Source organism: Glycine soja, chromosome 3 (genome assembly GCF_004193775.1).
Source record: "Glycine soja cultivar W05 chromosome 3, ASM419377v2, whole genome shotgun sequence".
Lineage (NCBI taxonomy): Eukaryota > Viridiplantae > Streptophyta > Magnoliopsida > Fabales > Fabaceae > Glycine > Glycine soja.
The window spans coordinates 31,661,543-31,677,767 of NC_041004.1; the positions used below are offsets into that span (position 1 = coordinate 31,661,543).

At 30.3% G+C, this 16,225-nt stretch overlaps 2 protein-coding genes across 2 annotated transcripts; one reads left to right on the forward strand and one right to left on the reverse strand.

Annotated features, from left to right (window-relative positions):
* Positions 1-2,888: 2,888 nt before the first annotated feature.
* LOC114406449 (protein TRIGALACTOSYLDIACYLGLYCEROL 4, chloroplastic-like) lies at positions 2,889-8,758 on the forward strand. The gene is made up of 5 exons (XM_028369156.1): positions 2,889-3,260; positions 5,124-5,373; positions 5,918-6,278; positions 7,143-7,453; positions 8,388-8,758. The coding sequence occupies exons 1-5, from the start codon at positions 2,986-2,988 to the stop codon at positions 8,583-8,585; spliced, it is 1,395 nt and encodes a 464-aa protein (XP_028224957.1). The 5' UTR covers positions 2,889-2,985; the 3' UTR covers positions 8,586-8,758.
* A 2,208-nt stretch (positions 8,759-10,966) lies between these two features.
* LOC114406450 (10 kDa chaperonin 1, chloroplastic-like) lies at positions 10,967-14,659 on the reverse strand. The gene is made up of 7 exons (XM_028369157.1): positions 14,409-14,659; positions 14,253-14,311; positions 14,062-14,112; positions 13,049-13,114; positions 12,890-12,937; positions 12,073-12,102; positions 10,967-11,261 (listed from the first exon to the last, which is right to left on the reverse strand). The coding sequence occupies exons 1-7, from the start codon at positions 14,488-14,490 to the stop codon at positions 11,193-11,195; spliced, it is 405 nt and encodes a 134-aa protein (XP_028224958.1). The 5' UTR covers positions 14,491-14,659; the 3' UTR covers positions 10,967-11,192.
* Positions 14,660-16,225: the final 1,566 nt, after the last annotated feature.

Below are 16,225 nucleotides of genomic sequence, written 5' to 3' on the forward strand. Positions count from 1 at the left end.
TAAATAAAATGGGAGGTGCAAGATACAAATTCCATGTTATAATTATTCATATGTCCCCCCCCCCCCCCCTCTTTTTGTGTGCTTCAACATTCCCTTTAGCACCAACTTTCTCAATTCTCTTATCACGAATTGCTTAGAAAAAGTTATACCTTTTCAATAAATACTATTGTTTATATGTGTGTGTAATTCCTCAATAGTCTAACATCACATTACATCTATACTGATCAAAAAAGCATATATTTACCATGTCAACCAATTGCAAAATTTCATTTTTTTTAAAGTTTAAGTCTTATTTTACACATACCATGAATTGTAATTGGTTGGAAGTATAAAAAAATTTGCATTCACAATATATAACAATTAAACTCTTAAACTAATTGGCAATTTGAGAATATTAAAAACAAACTCTTTATTGATTGAAATTTATTCAAAATTATAAATTTTATAGATTTTATTTCTTATTTAATAATTAATATGTTGTTGGTCTAGTATTTGACTTGAATTCTTTAAATAAGGTATTGGGTTTTGGATGAGAAAAAAATGTGGTTAGGAAGGGGAGACTCGACCAAAGATGGTTAGTCTCATAGATTACTCATCAACAAAATTGATGGATATTCGCATCAATAACATGGTAAAAAAAAAAAGTGACACTTATATTTTTATTGTTTCCAAATTTAAGTCAATAATAAATACTCCTCTCATCCCAAAATAAGTGTCACATTTAACTTTTTAATGCAATATTAATTTTTTTTCCACTAATAGGCCTAATAGGTGTCAATTTAGTTTTTCAATATAATATTAATATTGATGTTATGTCAAGTCATAAGATGAATCAAGATTCTTAATAATTTTGATTAGATAAAAATAATTATAAAATTAAAGTTGTGTCTTATATACCATTAGACTAATACATTGCATTTGTGTCTGATAGATCAGACAAATGCAAACATAAGTTAATCTCTAATATTTATTTAAGACTACATTAATGTTATGTGTCTACGATTTGTTTTGCAAAGAATATGTTGAAACATTAGTCCTAGGATCTATCAAAAACCAAGGAAGTAAGAGAATAATCAAAGACTTAAAGATCAACATCTCTCTTATTCTTAAAAAAAAAAACGTGTTCGCTATACCTGTTGCGGACAATACCTTTTTTGAACAAAAGTGTGTTTTGAACTCTGTTGAAATGTGGCTCAAAAAAAGATAAAAGAGTGGTATTTCAACATGGACTGGGCGTACATTTAATGTTTGTATTGCACCAACAAACATCTCTTCATATGCAAGCTCAATGGAGGAAAAAAGATCATTTGGAGACAACAAACAATTTCTAAAAAATGACCATAAATACGAGAAGTGCTGGAGAGTTGAAGCCACAAACCTACAATTTAATGTTTCAAATCTATCTTTCCATCTTCTTTGATTTATCTTTATGAAATTTCTTAAATTGTAAAATACTTAACACTTTGTATATCTTGAGAGAAAAAAACTAAGTGTTTAATTTGTATATTCATTTGTAAGATGCTAACACTAGTTAGTGAGCAAATCATCATCAACAAACCTTTTTATTTGTTTAGAGGCAGAAGTGACTTGGTAGAACAATGAATAATGGAGTTATTTTAAGCTTGAGGATAAGCTTTGTTGTAAGAATTAGAAGTAATCGTGAATAATACTTATAATCATGTTAAAGTTAATGAAACTTTGTGAGTTATCAGTAACTGACATAATCTCAATGATAGAAACAAAACTAATATAAAATTTTGTGTCTAATTTGTTTATCTCTTTTGATTTAACTGACAAATAGTTTGAGTTTGATTTTGTTGTGAAAAGTGTTTTTACAAAATCTTTTGGATATCATTTGACTAAGTTTGTTTGTGAAGATCTTTTTATCTATCTTTTGGTTTTATCAAACGATAGTCTCTTTTACGAAAAAAGCTTACAAAAATCTTTAAGATCGTAATTCAACTCTATTCTTGTGATATTTGTCTTTACATATTAGTTTTATCAAACCATTATTCTCTTTTATCTATATATTTATTAGTTTTTGTTTGTTTATGTAAAACAACTTAAAATAAACACTTATTTTAAGACCATAAAGTAATATGTTAAGGAGACTCTATTTTTAATGCTCCTAAAATTTAGAATAAAAATAGTATGCATGTTTATAGTGTAAATGTTTTTTTTTAACATTATTAACTATTTACAAACTACCATTTGTGGTAAGTTTATTTAATAATATTCATACTAAAAGTCACACCAAGGAAAGATTTTTAATTGACTAAGGGTATAAAATGTTTTACACTGATAATGAATATTCATTAAAGTCAAAATTATATTTTTTTAAGAAAAAAATATAATTAAACATAGTTATTAAAATTTAAAAGATAAAGTTAATTAAATTTTTAGTCCTTAAACCTTTTTGAAATTCATTTTTTAATTTATAAATTTGTGTTTGATTGGTCAAGGTCCTTTAACTTTTTTTCATTGAAGTTTTTAGTTACTAAAATTTTGTTTAAGTGATCAACGTCTCTCAATATGTTTCATTAAGATTTTTAGTCCCTAAAATTTTAAAAATTTTGATTTTTAATCCTTGAAATTTCATTAAATAAATAAAAAAATAATGAATTCAAACTTTTGTTTAGAAATTACAAACTGAAATTTTTAAAAGTTTAAGGACCTTGACTAGTTAAACAAAAATTTAAGAAGTAAAAACTTTAATAAAAAAATAAAAAATTTTAACCAATCAAACAAAAAGTTAAGAACTAAAAATCAATTTTTCAAAAAATTTAGGAATAAAAATTAACCCAAAAGACAAAAGTAAAAACAAGATTTTACAATTTGAACCTTTTCTTTTTAAAAAAACATTAAAGTAAGTGGATAAGTTGCAGCAGAAAGGTTAAACCCCGAGACAAAAACCTCAAACTCAAACCCAACGAACGACCCACCTAACAATCTAAGCACAGAGACGAAATCATCATCTCATCATCAATGGCGAAGCTGAAGACGGGCATTGATTCTGCGTTCTGGGACTTGAACGTGGCGTCCCCTCAGCTGCACGACGGATGGGCCAAATCCGTTCCGGGCGACCCGTTTCCGTTGGACGGCTCCGTCGCCAGCAGAGTGCTCCGGCCACGGCAGCTCTCCGTCATCGGAAACGGCTTGCCTCTTCCCGTAATCATTCCCTCGCTCTCTCCTACTTCGCCCAAGGATTTGGGTTCCTTCTCTCTCCAGTCCCTCCTCCTCAAACTCGCCAATCCTCGCTGGTAGGTAACTAACTAACCTTTTTCCACACTCAAGGCTCCGTTCGGTAGAGTCAAATGAAAGTAAATTGAGATCAACGTTTCGAATCGGAGTAGAGTGTAAAAGTGTGGGTCCTATGTCATTTTACTGTGCATTTCACTTGGTCATGAACCATTTTTTTTTTTTTTATGGTTGTAACCGTTTATGTAATTTGGTTGATGTCAATGTCAAAGGAGTTTGGGTTGTTTTCATTGTTTTGTTTTGAAGGAAAAGAGTGTTGTTGTTGTTGTTATTATTATTCTGTTTGGGTAAAGTTATCCAGAATCACTTCTAAATGAAGAAAATAAGAAGAAAAGAATTAAATGAGCTTCTCCATAAGTTCAAATTAGGTTATACGTTGGGTTAGCTAATTGTAGAAGTTCTCTTATGTAGCTTCTTTAAAATACGATTTTTAGCCGTGGAGAAGTTCTTCTCATTATTTTTCTTCTTCTATAAGTGTTTCTGCATAAGCTTACCCAAACATACCCTATAATTTGAAGAATTAGAAGTGTTTACAAATTTAGAAAAGTAATACATGGACCCAATGTGCAAGGTTTTAAATTGTGGCTTGATATTGTGGGAAATTGTGAACAAATGTGACAGCATGAGCCTTGACTTTGCGTCCAAAATCTCAGTTGTGGACCGTTTTTTAAAACCTTCCCAATGTGCTATTAGATACCTAGAAATAGATAGAGATAGGACTGTTTATTTAATTTGGTAGTTTGAATCTTTTGTGGCTGTTTGGATTTTTAGTGATGAGAAGGGAAGCTGTTTCAATTTTGGGACTGGTTGTGCTTTGGGTTGAAAATGAGGTAGAAGGGGAAGAGTGGTTTTAACTTTCCAACTTCCAAGGGTATATTTAAAATGAAAATAGTTATTTTGAGGCACAGGAGAAAGCTATTTGTTTCTGCTGCTTCTTTTTTAAAATTTGAGTAATTAGGGTCTTTAGTGTTGGTTATAGTCTTCTTTTTTGAGTACTTATGTAGACAGGACTAAAATAAGAACTTTTATATGAAGTAGAGATTGTTTGATAATTCTCATTTGCTTTAGCTTAAAAGAGATGGTTTGATGATAAAGTAAGTACTTAAGGGGCGGTAGGTGTAGCATAGAAGCAAATTTGGCTCCTGTAAAGTAAATAAGGGTAAAATAATCTAAATCGTTGATGAAAAAGCCAATTAATATTCTAACATATTCATGATTTGTTATGAATGTGCATGTAATGTCAATCCTTGATTTTCTTACCAACAATTGAGATCACTTATTTTACCCTGTAAAATGAATTGCTCAATTTTGAGGAGTCAGATCCAATAGAAGCTGCCATATACATAATACATAATAGAAAAGAAAAATGGGGTTTCACTGCACCTAGTTGGATAGTAAGATTTTAGTGTAAAGGGTTCAGTTGAACTCTTTCTTTGGGTTCTCTTATACTTTATTCATGTATCTTTTGTTATTATTTTCTGATAAACACAAGGTAATATAAAGCAGTGCCTAAGTACTTGTCTTCACTCTTTATTCATGTGTCTAATTCCACTTAATATTCCAGAGAATTCACAAACCTACCTTTGAAATATATTTTCTACATTCCAAAGTGAGAAATTCAATGGACCTGACTAACTTTGCATCTTTGGTTTCATCCCTACACTTTGTTCAAAGACTAGTGGGTGTAATGAGACCCAATGACCATAAACTCATTAGCCATAGTTCTTCATTAGTAGAAATATGCTCAGAGACACAAATGGCAGCCAAAATTACATTATGAACTGATTATATTTTTACATAATATTAACATCATTTTAAATTCAACTCATCAATGTACTTATACAGCTTAATTATAACCAATACAGGTGGCTTACAATGACTGGACAGTTTCGTCCCAGGAAGCTGATTGCTGATGTTAAAAATGAGATCTCTAATGCTGAAGAATTCGATCTCTCCACAGTCAAGGATGTTGTGAAGCATTTCATTAACAAGTCACTTTATTCTTTTGGGTTAACCTCACAGTTCGCTTTTCCTCCTTCAACATCCTTGCTGCTTGCTATAGAAGGCCATGGTGAGAAAGAAAGATTGCGCCGCAAAGTGATGGTTTTTCACAAGGCATGGATTTACCTGCTTGCTATAATTTTTAATTATCTGATGTGAAAATATTTTCCTGTTTTAATCGAAAATCACAACACTTTTTTTTTATTAATTATTATAAAAATATCACCGTGTTTCCATTTGTTTCTTGTTTTCAAATATTTGAATAAGATATCATCATAAAGCTTATCATTATTCAGCTCATTTCATGGTTTCCTTTAGGTTCTCTCACTGACAATGCAGTGTGTTTAAAAAGCTTAATTGTATTTGTGAGTATGTCTGTCTTTGTTGTCATGTTGTGTTCTATCCTTTTAACGTAGTCTCATTGGTATGAAGTATTTATTTGCCTTGTCCTTTGTTTGTACTCCTTCATTCCTCTATTGAGCTGTCTTCATTCGGTAAAATGAGTTTGTTTCTACTTACTCTTTTATCTATTTTTCATTGGAACTCCTTCATTCACATGTGTATATAAGTATATTCCTCATCTCAATCTTGCTCTGTTATTGCGTGCCATGCTTTTCTTTCATCTATAATGAAGCTGAAAAGACAACATTCCTTGCAGCTTCATGATCATGATCTTACGTTGGAAGCAGCATGGCCTCAATTATTTGTTGACCACAAAGGAAAATATTGGGATGTCCCTGAGTCTTTATCTGTTGATTTGTCATCCCTTGTGTCTGAATCTGGATTGCGATATCACTTTGGGATACATAAAAATGGTGGTAATCCCCAGGCAATGAATGCAACCGATGGTAACCCGCCACTGTCTCTACTGCCAGGGTTATGTGCGAAGGTTGCTGTTAGTTATGAGAAGATCAAATACTTCTGGAGAGATAAAGGTGCTGCAGAACAAGAGAATGAAGAGGCGCTTCCATATGATGTGCGTCTTAAGGAACCTCACGCAGCAGTATCTGGAATTATTGGTAATTTCTCTAGATTGATGTAATTATTACTGTTTGAGATGAGAGCAAGTATGTTCGCATAGTGTGTCAGTCACTCTTTTTCATATTTGTGGTATTTGTTTTTACATGTTTTTCATAATTGCTTTCAGGCATACAACTTTGTTTTTTTTTCATTTCCCCTTTTTGTTTTCTTTCCTTTTTTCTTTCATTTTGTTGAAATTATATGGCTCAGGCTATGAAACACCGACACTGACACGGACACCAGACACGACACGGACACGGACACATGAACACCTGTCAAACACATCAAACTCAACCTGGACACGGGCGTCGTTGTCGTGTCGGTGTCGGTGTCGTGTCGGACACTGGACACGGCTAGGGGCTGGGGTGTCCGTGCTTCATAGGGCTCAGGCAGGGAAAAAAAAGAAAGAGGAAAGGATACTTGCGATACAATAAAATTATATTGATAAGCGTGTTATGGTGTGATACAAAATACAAATCATTAAGAAATATAATGAAATACAAAAGTTACTCCTTAGAGATCACTTTTAGATCCTCTAAATTATTCTAAAATGTGATCAAGAGTCAAGACATTATGAGATGTTTTCTATCAAATTTATTGTACAAGCAAAATCCAAACAGGTTGATAGCGAGTGCTTTGTGTGCATAAGTTACAAAAAGTAGGTAGTTTTCATATATGGATAGGAATGCATTATTGCATTTAAAGAATTCTTCACTGGATCATATAAATTTCCCTTGATTAATTGATTTCCTTACTAACATTTTTTCATAATTGGCGAATTGATGGATGATAGCTGGGTGGACAAGTTTGTGGAAATTATATTATATTAAATTGTTCTGTTGCTGGTTCATAACACAATGTAGGTAGCACCTTTGCTTCCTGGATTTGGAATGGAAGGAGCTTGTCTAGCGTCGATTCAAGAGAAGATCAAGTGGTGTCAACAAGCAAGAGATCTCGACATAATGCTGATTTGTTTGGCTCAGTTTGCTACTCCTTTCAGCATGGAAAATTCACAAAAAAATATGGGGACTTAACCAGGGTAGATGCTCGTCTAGATATATCTTCAGCTTCAGCATTTGCAAAGAAGATTCTGAATGGTTCCAGTAGTTCAACTGCTGATGTTAGCAAACAACCATCAGCCTCACCCCGGCTAAATTTAATCTTTCAACAGCAGGTAAACTTTTTCCTACTTGATAAGAACAAGTTTCTCCTTGTGTATATTAGTTTGAATGTCTTTTAAGTTTTATCAAGAACAAGTTTTAACTGCAAAGCTTGTTAATTGAGTAGGAAGAGTGTTACAAGAGTTTCCCTCTGAACTAGTGTATATATAGCTTATCCAATAAAAGAAAAACTCGAAGCTAGAATATCTATCTATTACAATGTATAAAAGTTGAGGCAAGCCTTTGCAATGCCGCTTAGACTTCTTGAACTTCTATCATTAGCCACCTACAGCAAATTTTACATATTCTATTCTTTGGTTGAGTACCTTTTTTAGCTTTCGTTGAACAACTCTTAACTTTGTATATGACTGTAAATTAATAACTTCAATAATTCTTTAACTTTATACATCAATGTCATTTTCAATAAGTTTCAATTATGTCAGTAATTCAATATCACTACATTGAAAGCCTATACTAAATTATAAACAAGTTCAAAACTAGTGTTTTAGGTTGCAGGATCAATTGTAATTTGTGCCCTCGAAGGTCTTACAAAAGATTATGTTTCTTACAAAGTCTTGCATATTTGTTGCATAACTTTCATACATTAATGCTTTCATTTATTTTTCCTTTAGTTCTACAACGTGTATTGTATGTGTCAAATATGAATCAAACCCCAATGCCTTGCCTTTTCTGCATTTTTCAAATTTAATTGATTTTTTATTTATTTATTTTGTAGAGTATAATGTTTGATCAAACAGGTATATATTTTGCTGAGTTAGTTATGATATTCATGATTCTCATAGTAGGAACCGGAATTGTACACACCTTGGCTATATTATTTATGAAAACATCATGTTCTGAATTGGCATATGGTAGCCTATTCACTATACCTATTATGACTCATTCATATAGGAAAAGAAAATAATTTTTTTAATTGTCCACTTGTAGGTTGCAGGGCCAGTTGTTTTTCGAGCTGATTCCCGGATTGCCCTTGAGTCTTTCGCCAGGAAAAACGGTGTGTCAGTAGAGGATTTTATTTGCAGCCTGAGTTACTCCTTGAAGGATCTTCAGTCTGGAAAGATCGTTGCTTGGTATTCTCCAAAAAGAAAAGAGGGAATGGTTGAATTTCGCATGTATGAGTTTTAGCAGAATGCAACAACCCTCACATTTTTGTAACTTACGCTTAGAGATCTTACAATGCAAGAAGCCCCACATGGTTGCTTTATAAGATTCATTTATTATTTAACATTTGATCTGCTAAAACTTAACATCACTGATTTTGTAATGCCAAAAGGTGTTTAGTTAGATGTTTTGTTTTTTATTCATCTTTACCATCAGGACTATCAAAGCCAAGTACATTTGACATATAAAATTCAAAGGTGAATCAAAATAGCACGCTTGAGAGAGGGTGGAACTGAATCAGACTCTTAACTCATGGTAGACTAACTGTGACCAAATTAAGTTGGAATAAAAAAAATGGATAAAAATTGATCAAAGGGCTGATTGGGGGTTATTCTTCTTATTTCTTTTACACTTAACATGTTTTTTTACTCTTTTTTACTTCTTCATTCCATCCTTTTTTTTTTTCTTTTCTTGTATAGCCTATGGATTGATAATTTGTAATAACACGACGTTCTAACTAATTGACGTAATAGGTCAATTATTTTAAAAAATAATTAGCATCGCTATATATAATACTAAAATTTTTAATGTATGTTTAATACACATATAAGTTTACATAATAAATTTTATAACAATTAATTTTGATCTAATAATATATTTTTTTTACGTATATAAATTTTAAATGAAAATCATAAGTTTAATAAAAATTTGTTATATATAACAATGCTAATTATTTTTTTTAACATAATTGACTTATTAATTTAGTTGATTAGAGTGTTACATTAATAATGTAAAAGTCACATGTTGGAGACCTACATGAACAATTAATTTTAGATTATTTCGTAAAATATATTTTAATATAATATGATTATTTTTGGGTTTTTCCTCTTGGTTGTATGAAGAAAATCTTGTATTAAAGAGCATTTGATAAGCGTCAAATTATTTAATATATCTTTATTTAATATAAAATGTAAATGTGGCTATTTTTTACTTGAAGTGTTTTTTTTAAATAAATTATAAATGCATTATTTTTCGGAAAGATTAAAAGTACTTATTTTAAATAGGAATATACATGTGAATATAAATTGAGTTAGCTTAGTTTGCATTTCGTTGCATTGTTAAGTTAATTCTCATCTTCTCCATAGATACATGTTAGAGAAGACAAAAGTTTGACTTCTGTTGACTTTATACTTGGTAAATGATCCTCCTAATCTCATAATGTCCAATGACTAATTGAATTAATGCGACTAGATAAAGCCACTTGATATTTAGGCTCATACAGCAATTCTTTAGATGAATGCTGACAATCCTGACATGCCATTAATACCATACTCAGTAGTATTAAAAAAATCTTATTTTATCTCTCTTTATACACACAAAAAAATGGTATTATAAGCAAGAGTTATAAGATTTTCTACATCAGCAGGTTATTCACATTAAAAAGGTTATCCTCTAGAGCAGTTATTTTTGTTGTCTCCATGCCTATTTGTAAAATAGGATTATTTTTATGACTTAAATATCTTTACTATCCTTTTAAGTTAATATTTTTTATTTTATTTTTTTTAGTTCTTATATGTTTTTTTTTTCTTTTTTTTATGAAACTTTAGATAACTTTTTTAACTTTTCAAAATATTATCTAAAATATTTTAAGAATTAAAAATAAAATAAACATAACTTAGAACTATAAAAAGAAAAATAATTTTACAAGCACAAAAAAAACACTGAAACTACAAGAGCAAAAACGTATTTAAACTTTTATTTAAACTAATGTAAATCATAATGTTTTGTGTGTTTTAATCATGATAATCGCTGGCGTAAGCTATGATGTTACCGTGTAACCTCTCTATATATAGCATAGGCTCTCGGATGTATCCGTTTAGCTTTAAAATAAACCTCTATTTGTAAAATACAAGTTCATCCTAAATTCATCTCTTCTCTTTGAAAACCAAGTAAAATGTTTCTATCATAGTTTCCTCTCAAAAGATGCAAGTACTACACTTACTCTGAGGGATGCTTCTATCTTAGAACACTGAGTAACTGGATTGCATTTTTATGCTTAGGTATTGCTTGAATATGACTCAAATGGTACAAAGCAAATACGTTTAGTTGAACTTAATTTTAAAAAATAATAGCTTAAAGTGCTTTAAAAAAAAATTGGTAAGCTTTTAAGTTAATTTTACCAAAGATGCATATCGTGCATTACTAGTGGTAGATATTCGTGGAACTTGGAGAAAGAGGTGGTTAGTTGTATTTTATTTTATTTTAAGGCTTAATTGAAAATTTTATCACTAAATTTTTATTATTTTATGAATTTTACCACTTAGCTTGGCGTTCGAAATTTTAAATTTATTTGATAAAAATAATAAATAATTATGTACTGTTAATGAAGGCCATTAGATTCGAAGTGAACGAAATTTAACCTTAGACTATTGGAAAGAGTAGATCGCAAAAGGCATCTTTATGAGTAGTGTTTTGAATCAGAAACTACCTGGTGGAAAGCAAGTTATTGTAACATAAAAGATAAAATTTTAACACCAATGAAAAAAAATGGTTTATTCTACTAAAAATACACTTATCAAAGATATCACAAAAAAGATTGCTCCCTTTTTGTCTCGTTCAATGGCCAAAACCCTACTCCACAACGGCCAATAAGTCACTTGCTTTACAGAAGCAGTGTTTTGCATCAGTCCCCAAATCCACCTGATTAATTATGATTGACAAAAGCATTCAATTAGTAATGGCATTAGAATGCTTAATGCTATCAATTTTAATCAGGTAAGCTATGTAACAATTTTGTTTCTTTTCTAGTGACCAAAAACTTGATCACATTGCTAACAAGGCAGTGTTTGAACAGAAAGATTCAATTCATCAATGCAATCCCTACTATTCACAAGAAAACAGTAATTTATAACTGGAAACAACAGTCCTAATAAGATGCCATTACCTTTCAGGAGACTGAAAGGAAAAGACATGACAAAAAGGAGTAGAAAAGGCAGCATCATAATATAATGAGGTCAAAAACCAATTCGTGAGTACAGCTTGTGCACATAATCTATACCGTGAAAATTTTGCATAAAATGGAGCTGGAGAAATAAGTGAGGATATCAATGTCCAATTAAGGAGCAGAAAGTAAAAAGACTGTTTCATAATTTGTCACCGGTCAAAGACAATTTCATCATATGTATCAGACAAATCACCGTAAAAATAAGATGAAGTTTTAAAACATTTTCCAGACAGGAACTCAAAGTTTAAACAAATATGAGATATACTGAAGACAAACAAGAACATAAAATGGTTTGGCATAGCATTTGTTCTAATCTTGGCTACCCCAATGTTTGAAGCATGTGGGCCAGAAGTATTTTCCCCATAAGTTGCCTTTCTGAATTCTGATATAAATATTTCCTCGGCCAGTGATTAATTCGCTAAAAACTTTCACCAGTTAATGTTACAACTTAGAATTATTCTATTAGATATATAACACCTGTAAAGTAAATATTTTAAAGTCCCTTACCTCATAAGCATTCATGTCAGTGAATAGTACCTGCACAAGAAAAATTGAAGTTTACATTTGGGACAAATTCCAACAAGCTCAAATGATTCAAGCAATGCTAGATTCTAATGTTATCTATAACCTTTGATTACTTGAAAAAAAGCAATGCATAAAAATCTTTATTACATTTATTGGAAATATCTCCTACTTTGGATTGTAAATATATTGATAATTGATGATTTTCACTTAAAACCTGATTTCATCTGTTCTTTTAGTCTTTTATTTTATTAGGATTCATATCCTATGTATGCATCTTGTCTATATAAATTCAGCTGCCGCCTGCCATCATCTGGTAATTCATAAACTGGTCTGGTCATTAAAAAGTTGATATCAAAGCCTCAATATGACTAAGTGGTTTTAGTTTGATCCTTGTCAAACCACAAGGTAAAGCTCAAAGGTCTCTCTTTCCATGACAGAGTGTGTTCGATATGAAAAAATAAAACCATTCATGAGCTTCACCTAAAAGCTATAGCTTTCGGGAGAGTTAGTCCTTAAAACATTAATTTATGATGCAGTTGTAAACTTGGAACTAGGATTTGTAGTTGGGATTTAAAGATTAATTATCAATAATTCAGGAACTAATGATTACATGTTTTGGATCTTGGGATGACCTAACCTGGTTAGATTCTGACTATATATTTGAATCACCTATACAAGCATATTACCAGCCTCAAGGATGTTAGTGCATCAATGAAATTGAATGTTGAGAAATGTTCATATTACTCTTGGTCATTTTCCCATTTCTATTTCACCTCCTTCACGGTAGTTAAACTAGTACCTTTGTTCCAGCCTTTAGTTCTCCAGCCTCAGCACCAACAGTTAGGATCTGAAACAAATATGAAAGAAAATGACCATATTATATCAAAAGCAGACAAAAAATACTAAAGAGAAAAAGTTTAAAGACCCAGAATACCAAAGGTTATCTATGTCTACTTACTTCTCCCACAAGATAGCGCTCAAATTTAACAGCTGATTTAGGCAGCAAAACTCCACCAACTGTTTTCTGCACCAAAAAACATTCACAAATTAGCTATGCAACATGGAAAGAGTACCATATACATTCAAACTTAACAGTTGCAGAAAACCTTATTCTAATTTCTAACCATATAACAAACTATTGCAAACCAGTAACCTAAATGATATCAAGCTAAATCATAACACAACAAAGCAACCGACTAGTTCTAATCATGCATTAGAATCCTACCAAATACCAATTGAATAAAAACAATGATACATACAAGATAAACCTTTCATCAAATTAAGTCACCCACATGGCATCACAGCACCAATCTGCATATCTTAAATAAGCTGTAGAACATATTTATACTCTATACCTTCTAGTTACATAATTCCTTTACTTCTAGCTACTATTACACATGTGCATAAAGACAGCAACTTATATTGACACATTTAAATAGCAATTACCTATCCTAAACAGCATCATTGGGTCTCACTAACAGATAAACATGAATGTTTTAGTTTTAAACGACACTGACACAACAGAAAACCAAGCTGAGAACATTGTATGAAGAAACCGCAGAATATCCTTTAAAGCACTTCACATGTGCACAAGTGGCACCAATATTCTGGAGCACATACAAAGGGATATTCCATTGGCAACATACATTAGCAACCCACCAACGGAACATAACTTGTTATTGTAATACAATAACAAAAAGTTCCATTTCATGGCACAATCTTGTCGAATTTCTCAAAATCACATGAAACTGCAAGTTAACCAAATAAAGAAGGCCCACAAACGAGTCCTACATTCAGCATTACTTTCAGATAAGGACAATAATAATATATATTAGCAATTCCAAATTTCCAAGACTTAAGGAAACAAATGGGAGAATAACCAATATTTTGAAACTGATATACTATAAGAATAAGAATGAACAACACCCCAAGTAAAAAAAGATTTGGTTTTTTGATAAGTATATAGCATACATCTGAAAGCTCCTCCAAACGAATAAGAACTCTATCAGCCTGAGGCACAACCTGCATGCAAAAATCATCAAAACTTAAAAGCAAAAAAAATCGAACATTTTGAAATTTAAAACATGGGAAATGAAAAGGGAATTAGTGGGGTGGTGTAGGCTAAAACTAAAACAAATTCGAAGAAAAGAACAGAAAAAAACCTTTGTGGGTTCCCATTTTTTGGTAATTGCATGAATCTTCAGAGAGCTCCTCTGCAAAACTGCATGAAACCCAGATGAGAAAAAGGTTAAGAAATTGTATAAGTTGTCGAATTTGGTGAACAAAACTGAAACTTTTGGTGAATTGAAGATACATACATGAGGGTCTCTTGTTAGAGAAATTGATGGCATTGGTTTTGTGTAGGAAGGGAGTTGGTAGGGTGAGAAACGTTGATGCCATGGATAAGAGAGAAGAGACCAAACAACAGTTCGAGGGAGCAATGAATGGATTAAGGAAAAGAGGTTAATCCCTCTTATTCTTAGGTTTATCTATAGTGTTGCTAAAGGCCAAAGAAAAGACAAAGTGGGTGCCAAAAAAAATGTATGTAGAAGATTTGAGAAACTACTGGAACCTGGAACCAGAAGAAGCTACCATTGATAATTATTAGGATTACACCTAAAAAAAGAATTAGTAGGATTAGGATTTTAACAGACTTAAATTTAAAAGAAATATTTTTCCTTTAATATTTTCCTCTTTAGTTTGGTTTAAGAGAGATATAAAAAAAGAAAATAATAGCAAAATAAATTAGATAGGAAAAGTGATAAGATAAAATAATAAGATTTTAACTTGTTTGAAATAAGAAAAATATGAAAGAAAGTTAGCAGAAGGACAATCTTTTTTTTATTTATTTAGTTAAAAACAAATATAAAATGATTTTTTCTTGAATAAATAATTACGTATTTGAATTAAATATGAATTATAAAATATAAGATTAACATTATTCTTGTACTTTATTTTATTTTAATATATTTCTTAAAAAAGTTGTAGATATGAATACAATATTATTTGATAAATAAAATTAAATAAATATTTATTTATGTAAGTATTATATGTTTTAAAATTTAATTTATATACATTATTAATATAAAATACTTTTACCTATACATTCAATAACTATTTATTCTATTAACATACTATATTAACGACAAGTATTGTGTCACAAAAGGATTATTAAATTTCGTTAAATATTTGTATAAAAATATTTCTTATTAGTAATGTATATAATTCTTATTCTTATTGGTGATGTGAAGTCATTACAAGAATATATCTATTATAAATAACAACAATAAAACTCTATGTTATTAGGTGAAGTAATTTACATGAATTGCGTGGTATTATATGATTTTAAAAAGATAAATTTTAGGAATATTAATAATCATGAATTTTTTCCTAACAACTTTCAATGCAATTTATTCTTATTCTTCTTTATTAATGATTCCAAAGAATTTTTTTATACATAATTAAATCATCATAATTGATTTGGATAAATGATTGATTTTATGTGAGAGCATCTATAATACAAATACATAAATGAGTTGTTTAAAGTTAAACAATGTTATTTAACAAAATTTTTTATTATAGTTGATGACTTGACAGTGAGTTGTTCTCATAAACAATCATCACTTAATTAGTTATTTTCAAAAAAAGAATAATTTTTTTGATCCAAAATTTAATGTGACTTAAGTTAAGTATTTACTCTAACAACTTTAACATTAAAATAAACTTTTGTGTAAAGTTATTTAATCCATGTGATATTGTAGGACTCATAAATTTAAAATAAACAACACATTTAAGCAATCATGCATTGTAAATACTTTAAAAGTATGAGCCATTATCAATTTAGTTTATGAAAGTAACAAAATAACAAAAAGATCCCTAACAAAATCCATGAGTGACAGGTCTTTTTATGGATCATTTTATTATTTTCAAAGACTAAATTGATAGCACCTTTCAAGAATGAGATCAATCATTTATCCTAATTAACTTTTTAGAATCTTCTTTTAAAATAATGCTACGACAATACATATAAGGTCACATCTTATATTTTCTTTTATAACTACTTATTTGTCTTAATATTCTCATTTTTTTTTTACTTTTACTTCTTTTTTGTCTATTTAAAGTCCAATATTAACTA

Excerpts from the sequence above, each read along its gene's own strand:
- LOC114406449 (XM_028369156.1), top strand. The coding sequence starts at position 2,986 with ATGGCGAAGCTGAAGACGGGCATTGATTCTGCGTTCTGGGACTTGAAC. Across the intron at positions 5,374-5,917 it reads AAGTGATGGTTTTTCACAAG|CTTCATGATCATGATCTTAC; the intron begins GCATGGATTTAC and ends CATTCCTTGCAG. Across the intron at positions 6,279-7,142 it reads AGCAGTATCTGGAATTATTG|GTAGCACCTTTGCTTCCTGG; the intron begins GTAATTTCTCTA and ends AACACAATGTAG.
- LOC114406450 (XM_028369157.1), bottom strand. The coding sequence starts at position 14,490 with ATGGCATCAACGTTTCTCACCCTACCAACTCCCTTCCTACACAAAACC. Across the intron at positions 14,113-14,252 it reads AAAAATGGGAACCCACAAAG|GTTGTGCCTCAGGCTGATAG; the intron begins GTTTTTTTCTGT and ends TTTTGCATGCAG. Across the intron at positions 12,103-12,889 it reads AACTAAAGGCTGGAACAAAG|GTACTATTCACTGACATGAA; the intron begins GTACTAGTTTAA and ends TTTCTTGTGCAG.